General features: G+C 34.5%; 2 protein-coding genes across 2 annotated transcripts; one reads left to right on the forward strand and one right to left on the reverse strand.

Annotated features, from left to right (window-relative positions):
- Nucleotides 1-697: 697 nt before the first annotated feature.
- LOC147399428 (Pentatricopeptide repeat (PPR) superfamily protein) lies at nt 698-3,397 on the reverse strand. Its single transcript, XM_086444788.1, has 2 exons — nt 2,965-3,397; nt 698-1,476 (listed from the first exon to the last, which is right to left on the reverse strand). Exons 1-2 carry the CDS (start codon nt 3,361-3,363, stop codon nt 1,060-1,062), a joined length of 816 nt encoding a protein of 271 aa, XP_086300914.1. The 5' UTR covers nt 3,364-3,397; the 3' UTR covers nt 698-1,059.
- A 3,992-nt stretch (nt 3,398-7,389) lies between these two features.
- Nucleotides 7,390-9,455, forward strand: LOC147399429 (dehydration-responsive element-binding protein 2C-like). Its single transcript, XM_086444789.1, has 2 exons — nt 7,390-7,588; nt 8,011-9,455. Exons 1-2 carry the CDS (start codon nt 7,566-7,568, stop codon nt 9,014-9,016), a joined length of 1,029 nt encoding a protein of 342 aa, XP_086300915.1. The 5' UTR covers nt 7,390-7,565; the 3' UTR covers nt 9,017-9,455.
- The last annotated feature ends 626 nt before the right edge of the window (nt 9,456-10,081 follow it).

Genomic DNA, 10,081 nt, shown 5'->3' on the forward strand with positions numbered 1-10,081 from the left:
ACATACTGGGCATGCCACAACTGCCCCTACGATTAGTGAATTTCTTATTTATTTCTAATGAACCATGTCTTGATCTTATAAACCACTTGAAAGAAATTTAAAACAGTACAATTACTGGATGGATAAATTTGTGTGGCTGGCATGAGTTTTTTGAGTCTATTCTAGTTCCATTCTTCCCAAATTTTGGTACATTCAACAACACAGTGCTCGGGCTTGTCCTTGTATTGTAACTGTTAATATTGATGTTGCGGCTCAATTGTGCTGGTCAGTGGAACGAGGAAATAACAATTTTGGGGAGTGACTCTATTAGTTTTTTAATTTCTGGTGGACCAGTTTGGAAGGTGGATGAAGTACGAGTTGGGTTGCCCTCAAGAGTTGGAGCTATAAGGTGGCATCCTTCCTTCAGGGAGGCTACGGGCATGGTTGTTGCTTGAGTTGCCATTTCATTTAATTTAAGACAGAAGAAGCAAAGTCAACCCTGGTGTTAGTGATTTTTAGAGACTCTTAGACATTGGATGTTGCTATTAATACTAAAGATACACCATCTTTTCCTTTAGTACCATGTCGCACCATAATATTGTAGGACCTACGAGATTCTTCAAGTATATTCAGTTTTCTGGCGAAGGCTGAATTCACACATTGATCCTCAAATTATTTAGTATAACTTGTGCGCAGACATTTTATTTTAATGATAAGTCATCGAACACACATTTGCAATTTTTTTTTTTTTTTTTCAATATTCTTTCAAGGTATTTCAAGTACATAGATACTGATATAAAAAAAAGTAAAATAGATAAGCAGCTGAAATCCCTGGCACATGGTATCTAAACTATCTAATCAGTAGACAGTGGAGAATTCTTCTCAATGTCTTAAAAATGTGGCAAACAGTCCTTTTCATAACATTTTCAAACCAGAAGATCATGCCTAGCCCCATGCATTCTACTATCACAAACCATTACCCAATGGTTGGGTTTTTGAAGTTCGCTTTTGATTTCACTGGTCGAGCTTATTAATCGGTGGTTAGGAATTGTAAGCAGTCATGGTGAATGAGGGCCCTCCTTAATCATCTTCACTCTCTGTCTCCAGTTTTTGATCGTCAAACAAATCTTCAGGTGGATCGTATACGATCATATTAGGGAACAGTTCCAAAAAGTCCTCTTTTACCCTTTCCCTCAATTCAGGGTATGGCAAGAGCCCTTTCAAGATGACTCGATAAGGCAAGGATATGGGAGGGTCAGGGGATCGCCTCATTTCATTGTACAATTCCATAGCCTCAGAGGGTAATCCACCGTCTAAGAAAGACCTAACAAGGTCACCGTAGGTGTGTTGATCAAATTGAACTTCCTCCCTCTTCAGATCTTCCCATACTCGTTTTGCCTCCTCCACATTTTTGTTCCTTGCAAGCATCATAAGCATGTCCCTGTAAAAGAACATGTCCGGACGGTACCATATTTCTTTCCGCACCACTTCATATATCTGAATTAAAAAAAAAAAAATCTCAGTATATATTGAAAATAAAATCAGCCTTTGGGTTTGTTATACTTTCTTAAAATCTATTCATTATGCCAACCACAAATTGTTGGGATGTGGCTTGGATAATCATGAGGACATTTTAGCTTTGATTTGAACCAATGCAAATAATGTCAGAGCTAACCGTTCAACGGGTACTTTGAGGAAATATCCAAGTTACCTAGGAAAAAAATATATAAAAAAAAAAAAATCCATCTTGACTAAACAATCAGAACGGAGAAAATTTACAGCTAATTTTCTACAGTCATTTTACAATTTTTACTAACAAAATAAGGAGAAAGATTGGATGGTTAAAATCCAATCAGGTGTCAAAGGTTGGCTATGCAAAAACTAGTATAAATCCCAACATGCCAAAGAAGACCAAATAGAGAGTAATTTGTCTCCCACTTCCAATTGAGCCTTTATTTATTAATTATGGCTCATCACATAAAATTTGCATAACCACAAGTCCATAACACTTCCTAAGGGTAACTAGGAAAAATTACCAGTAATAAAATGGCTAAATAAGAAGAAAAAACTCTCTCTCTCTCTCTCTCTAACCTATTTCAGTTAGGTGGTAGAGTCTCTGTGTGGTAATAACACAGACTTGGGATCAAAACCCCACCTTCACACTTAAACCTATCCAAAAAATGAATATAAAAAAGGTCCATAAATGAAAGAGAATCACCAACAGACAACTCTAGAATAATTCCTAGTTTAACATAAATAAGCCCTTAATTTTGGGGTCAGGGATTTGGGACAAGCGTTCAAGTGAGAATTCTGCCTATAAAATTTTGTAAAGATAAGAGAAAAAAATCCCCTCTAAGATACAGTTGCAATTAAGGCCCATCATGGAAGCTTAGAAAAAAAAAATTGGAAAAGTTTCCCTAGACAGGGCCTAAGGTTGTGAAATTTAATTAAAACAAGGCTGGAGGTAAGAAGTATCCATGATTAGGAAAACCAGTATTTTGAAAATCTTCACGAGTTGTTCTTCAATGAGCATTGAGTGAAGAAAATCTATGGAGCTTCCTATGAAATGTAAAAAAAATTGTAATGGTTTAGACCCAACCTGATGGTCAAAGTTCAAAAATTTGTTGGATAGGTATCCTGACCCTAGTTTGGTTTCTTCAGTTCTAGGGTTGATCTGAAACACTGTTTGATACTAATAAAGTTCTTAATTATTACTTCTTTGTAATATTTACAGAATTTCTCATCTCCCCCAAACAAATAATCCAATTCACTAGTCCAGAATTGATTCTATAATACCATAATTCATGTTTCAAACCATAAAAATTTAGAAGAACTTCATCTCATTCTAACAGGAAATCAATATCCCCAAACTTCGAAATTCGACCATAATTAAGAACAGAAAGTCATATTTGCGCTACCAATATCAAATTAACAGAAAGTCAGAAACTGAAGTTGAAAAGAGTCGAAAAAGTGGAAATTGCGAACCTTCATACATAGAAAAACTTGATTTTGGCGCTGAAACTCTGCAAGAACAGCAAAGAGGTCAGATTTGAGGAGGCGAGAAACGTAAGTTTGCATGAATCGATTGAAACGAATTGGGTCTGATTTTAATCTCTTGAGCTCCTTAACAACGATCAATCCTTCCTTTCCCATCTCTTTCTTCCGTCTCCATATCGATAAGCTTGGACTTGAAGCTGAACCAGATAAATGGCGGAAAAAAACTCTTAGTTCTTGTTGTTTTCTATGGTCTTCATATTCTGCTCGTCGACCATTGAGAAGAAAATCTAGGGTTAGGGTTAGGGTTAGGTTTTTTACAGAGGAATGAGTGTAATCTGTAAAGGCACTCGCTTTTCTCTGTAGTGAAGTCGAAGCCAAGCGCAACATCTCCAACCCTAACTGTCAGAGAATGAAAATTGTTTCAGTGACAAAGCTCCAAGGCAGCGGAATTTTTAACGCGATCTGTACGCGGTTGACGTGGTAAAGACACAGAACCATAGATCTTTTTCTTCGGGATACCCCCAGGAAAAAAAGATCTGCAGTTTTGTTTCCTTTCCACATCAGCCACGTACAAACCGCGTGTGATTTACCGCGTGCACTCATCATTATCCATTTAGTATCTTAATGAAAAATATCAATGATTCTTTGCCTTTACCACGTCATCCGCGTAACCACCTCGTATCAAAACCGCGTGCATTCATCACAACTTTTTTTAATTCCAGCCCCCTCCACCTTAATTTTTGGGTTAACTTGATAATTCAGTGAGTAAGTTTTTTCTTTCTTAATGCCCCCACCTTGGTCATGTTTTTGAGGTAAATTATATTTTCACCCCTTATGATTTGGCATAATTCTATATTGACCCCCTAAAATTTTGACAATTGCACATACCTCACTTATAATTATCTAATAAGCTCATGCCTCCCTTTCAAGAGTTTTTTTTACTCACAGCCCAATAGTGGGTTGACATGTGGCCTAGATGATGTAAGCAATAGAGAGAATTTCATTCTCATGCCTGCACATCCTCGGTTTGAAATTTTATTTTTAAGATTTCAAATTTTAAAGAGTCGTGGGGCCTACATGGATTTAACATATTGGCATCGCACAGTCTTCTAAATTTCATTAAAAAACTCATGGTTAAAAAAAATAAAAAACATACACATAGATAAAATCTTTCAAGTTTGATTCAAGATATTACTGGAAATGGACAACTACTGAACACTTAAATTTAAAAAGTAAAATTCAACGGTGGGAATTTTTTTTGAAATTCATGGAATTTCTTCTTCTACAACACTATGGTATTGGATCATGTTTTTGAAAATCACAAAGTGATCTAATTAATAAATTTCAGTTTTTCACCATGGGCAAGAAAGAAAAATGTATTCTCTTATTACTTACATCATTTGTGTCATATGTCAAACAAGTATTGGATAGTGAGCAAAAAAAATCACTCCCTCTTTAGTCGACTTATCGTGAACTAGTAAGTTAAAAATTAACTTTTTTACTTTTTATGAAGATCGTTTTATCCTATTTAAGATGTTAATTTTTCATAATAAAAAATATATATTCTTGTAAAAAAATGGTTTTTGTAGTTCTAAAATTTAATTTTTTTATCCAATAAAAGATAAATTGAAGGGTAAAATAGTAAAATAATATCTAAAGTTTAACACAAATAATGAAAAGGGAGGTAAGTGCAATTGTCAAAATGTTAGGGGGTCAACATGAAATTATGTCAAACCACATGGCGTTAAAATGTAATTTACCTTTTTTTTATTATTCTAAACCTCAAGTTGATTAGATTTTCTCAAAATACAAATATTATAGTGACGTAACAAGCACTCTGATCAAACATTACACTATAATTAAGATTAGATATGGATAATCTTAATTAATGTGTAATATGTAATTTGAGACTATATTTTGTCATTATCATATTGGTATTTTAAGTTCTTAACAAAGATCTATCCAATGCCAAGTTCGAAAAATACGAAAAGTATCATACGTGGAGATCCATTTGTCTTTTAAATTGGATAAAAAAATGTCTCCAAATGATATTTTTAAATGATATTGTCCGATACACGCTTTAAAGTTTTCATTCAAATATTTGAAATAAAAAATAAATAAAAAAATTATTTTTGGTTACATGTCACCCCTTCACGTTTCAAAATTGATGACATACTCCTTGACCTCAATTTTATAATTGGTAGATCATGATGTGCTCATTGACCTCATGTTCCTTGAACTAGTACAAATTGGATGGCCAACGGCGGATTTAAAATAGAGTCAACGAGGGTACTTGTTCTACAATAAATTTTAAAAATTATAAGGATCTATTGATAATTTTAATATATTTTAAACTTACCCCAAAATTTACAGTGGGTCTAACCTAAAACCACTTCAACTTTCTCCTTAAAATCACCCACAAGCTCTTCCTCTTTGTTGTTGTCCCAGTACACAAGAAAATCCAAACTCCACGCCTATGGATTTATCCATAATTTTTCAATGTTGACTTTCTCTATGGCTGTATATGAATTTTTAACTCAAAAACTTTCTCGGGCATTCCTCTTAAAACATCTCCAATTGTCCTTTAATTTTTTATATTTTGATGTGAAGGTATCCAAATCAAACTCCAAGTGTCCTTAAAAATGAAGAAAATTCTTCTATATTATCATTCACATCTTCAAATATAGAGAGAGGGAGAGAGAATATTTGAAGTCGATCTTTATCACGATTCATCTTTTTTTTAAAATACCTATTATATCACACACTCACTCATTCTCTCTCTCTCTCTCTAAATGTCAATTTTATAATGAAAAGTAGGTAGAAATCTTCAAAATGATGAAGATGCCAAATTTGAAGCCACCAGTTGGAGTTGCTCTTACACAAGAAATTGGTAGGTCCCACGTTATCCATATTAAATAGAGCAGTCCACATCTCACCCGATGTACCTCACCACTCCAAAGCAAAAAAAATAGTCTTCAATCAAGACTCTACTGAGATTCAACATTCATGACTTATGGTGATTTTCTATCATTATCATAAATTTTAATTAAGTTTTTTTACTTCAATAAATTAATTATAATTTATTTTAATAATTAGATATTTATATTATAAATAATAATAAATACACACAATTTTGATATACGACTAACGTAACAAGAATGCAAAATCACATATATTCTTTCTATATATTCAAATGGTACCCCACTACGTACCAGAATCGCGTGCATTCAGCACGACTCGACTCTTATATTATTATACATATTTATTTGAGACTCACCAATTTTGGCAAATTTATGATAAATTTTATTTAAATAATTTAATTATGATAATTATATATTTTAATTATCAATTAAGTGTTAAACCCATAATGTGAACCACGCCCTCTACCACTTGAAGTTTGGAGTGGGCCCATTGGGCTAGTATAAGAGGTAGCTGACGTGATGAAGTACCTCATCTTTTGGTCTATCCGTGTATCCCAATGGTTAAAGATGTCATCACTCATCAGTGACTCTTCTTAGTATCATAAGGCCGCACCATTAATCGGCCCATTCCTCATCTAAGGAAAGAGAAAATTCTCCATCTCACACAAATAGGCAGTTAATGTGTACCCAACCAATTTCATCATTGATTTGCCAATTTTTAGGATAATGGATTCTACTCTTCTAAATATTTTACAATAAATTTTTCTCCTTATTTTTTGAGTTTTTATTAATATATATATAGGATAACGTTATTACGATCCTTATTACGACTCACATTGCGACACATCATTTATCTTATATGGGCAAAAATATTTGGAATAAACTGATTTTTTGTGAGGATGATCTCTGTGATGAGGGAATTCATTCCAAACATTTTTATCCATATAAGACAAAATGATGTGTCATAATGTGAATCGTAATGTGAGTCTACGGAACCCAACCCATATATATATATATATATATATATATTTTACCATCTAAGCCAACACATCACCTTGCAAAATTTCTATAGATGGTAAAAGCAAAAAATTTCTATAGAGTCAAGTTATGTAATTTTTGTTTGGCATTGTAATTTTTAGAAGATAATACCTCCGTTTTGTAGGTTTATTTATTGGGTCAAATAATGAGTTAATGACCATCACACATTTTTAGAAGACAAGAATTGTACTATATCAAATTTTTAATTGTTTTTTTTTTTTTTTTTTAAGGTTGCCGTGTAATGACGTGTCCATTTTTCTATGCCGAGAAGGTGTATCAAACTCGTTCATGAAAGCGATGGAAGGTGCTGTGATATTTCGAGAACCATCTAACGCCACGTGTTATAAGTTGTGGTCAGAGACAATTCATGCGCGAACAGCTGTTGCCACGTCACTGATATTTTATATGGTCTCGAAATATCTCGAGAAGGCTATAAATGTCCCCCACAGCATAACTAGAAAAAGAGTTCTTCATTCATCTTCAAGAAGTCTACGGAAGTTTAAGTTGGAGCGAAGCAGAAAAACCTCAAACAAAGAAGGAAACAGAGAGTGGGGGAAAAAACAAACAAACAACCCTTATTGAAGGAGGAATTGTTTCCAAGTAATAATTGAAGGAGTTTCTTCACCGCGTATGTCTTCAGATCATCTCGAAAGGTATGCTTGATGAAAATAATTTGTTTCTGAGTTTCTCCATTTTTTGGATTTTTTTTATTTTTATTTTTAGAATACAAAATCTTTTTATCAATTTAAGGAAAAGATGAATGTTTTGTGGATCATTTTCGAGATTTAAACAATTCTCTGTGTAAAGGGATTTTCAGTGTGTATGGTCTTAGTTTTTTTGTTTTGGATCTGAGATTCAGCTTGTCTTCTGGATTTTAATGGCGTTTTGTTTTGATTTCTTGTAGAACTTAAAAGATTAAATCACTTTAGGAGTTTTTTTTTTTTTTTTTTTTTTTTTTTATAGCTAGTAGTAGGAGGAACATTAAACCCTTAATAGAAACTTGTATTAAATTGTTAAAAATTGGTCCTATTCCAAGTTTCTAACCCTAGTTTTCTTTCTTGGAATTGTTTTACAGGAAGAGAAAATCGCGAAGTAGACGCAATGGGTCTAATTCTATAGCGGAAACTCTCGCGAAGTGGAAAGAGTTAAATAATCAAATCGAATGTTCAAACGAAGGGGGCAAACGTTCTCGTAGAGTCCCCGCTAAGGGCTCAAAGAAGGGATGCATGAGAGGAAAGGGAGGACCTGAGAATTCTTGCTGCAATTACAGAGGTGTGAGGCAGAGGACGTGGGGAAAGTGGGTCGCTGAGATTCGTGAACCCAACAGGGGGAGTCGGCTTTGGTTGGGCACTTTCTCAACTGCAATAGAAGCTGCCCTGGCCTACGATGAGGCTGCTAGGGCTCTGTATGGCTCATGTGCCCGTCTCAACCTTCCAGGTATATCCAAGGAGTCTTCTGAGGAATCATTTTCAGCAGGAACCCCAGTAACGTCGGAATCCACCATGACAACATCGAACCACTCTGATATTAATGGGTCAGAGGAATCAAATTTCAAGATTGAATCACACCCGGTGATCAAAACTGAAAATTGGGATTCGAGAATTGACGTCGAGGCTCCTCCTAATCCCACGAGTGTGGTGAAGACGGAGGCTATGGAAGAGAGAGTGGCTGGTGTTATGGACTCTTACCCTTTCAATGAAATCGGACCCAAACAAGATAATTTGCAGGAGTTATCAGCCACAGAGGAGATGTTTGATGTGGAAGAGCTCCTTCAGACTATAGATGCTGGTACCAATGATGACCTTGGATTAAAGGAGGACAGGAATTGTTACTTAGGTGAGTCGGGGTTCTCTGATAGAGAGCAGTTGTTGCAATGTGTGAATCCATCAGATTTATCATACCAATTGCAGAATCCTGATGCAAAGCTGTTGGGGAGTTTGTACCATATGGATGAGGCACCCTCAGGGTTGGATTATAGTTTCGATTTCTTGAGGCAACAAAGACCAGAGGAGAATTTCAGTTATGGTTTTGATGATGAGCATGGATTGCTTGATTTGGGGTTCCCTGATTTGGGGTTTTGAGTTACTTCAAGGATCGATCACATATGATGTCAATTTTGTCTCTGAATCTACTAGGAACACTATTCAATACTTTTCTATCTTTTTTTCTCCCGTATAAGCGGATTCTCTCTAGGTTTTATAAGATTGGAGAATTTGGCTGGGACAATTTGTATTTTTTTTTTCATATATTTACGGATAGTGAGGTGTTGGTGGTGGTTATGTTCTGTATTTTTTTTTTTTTTTTTGGTAATACTTGAACAATGTAGGCTTCTATAGTAAATTTTTTTTTTTTTTTTCTGTAAATGTGTGGACTAACAAAGAACATGTGGTATAGCTTAATAAGAAGGGCCATGGACTTGATGAGTGGGTCTGTAATGCACAGCAATGTTTGTAAATAACATGTGGTTACTATTTTTGTGAATCTATTTCTTCTAATGTGGACCGCAAAGTTTGTAAATAATCTGTGGTTACTATTTTTGTGAATCTATTTCTTCTAATGTGGAATGCCAATGTGCTTTACTTTTGACGAGATTTAAAGCCAAACCATGGCAGACCTACCTGTTGCAATTTTATTAAAAAAACTTCCTGACTTTATCAAGTTGGTTACTGAATCTTGAAAATCTTACTAAGTTTGTTGAGTCGCTCGGTCCAATTCTTGATCTGTATATACCGGTCATGTGTAGTATGTAATAATTAGGATTCATTTAACATAAGATTGGGCTTTTTAATTTTAATAACATCTCAAGCTTAGAATATGAATGAGTTTTAAAACCTATTAAGAGTTATAAATGTTATAAATTCCTTCTCCTAAGGTTTTTTAAAGGAGGGCTCTCGTGTTTAAAAGGGGGGCTTTTAGCTTTGCCTTTAAAATGGTGAGGGATCCAAATGGCTTTGCGCGGTTGAGCCAATGTGGATTATCAAATTGATAAAACCCCACACCACATACTAGTACATTTCATGGAATAACTCCGATTCGGAAAAAAAAAAAAATTATTAGAAAAAAAAAATTATTGGGTTCAAAATGAATGGCTTAACAAAACACTTAAATTAAAAATTAAAATTCTACGGTGAAAATGAACCTTTCCC

The sequence above is a fragment of the Akebia trifoliata genome, chromosome 6, assembly GCF_017979445.1.
Source record: "Akebia trifoliata isolate Shusen 1 chromosome 6, ASM1797944v1, whole genome shotgun sequence".
Lineage (NCBI taxonomy): Eukaryota > Viridiplantae > Streptophyta > Magnoliopsida > Ranunculales > Lardizabalaceae > Akebia > Akebia trifoliata.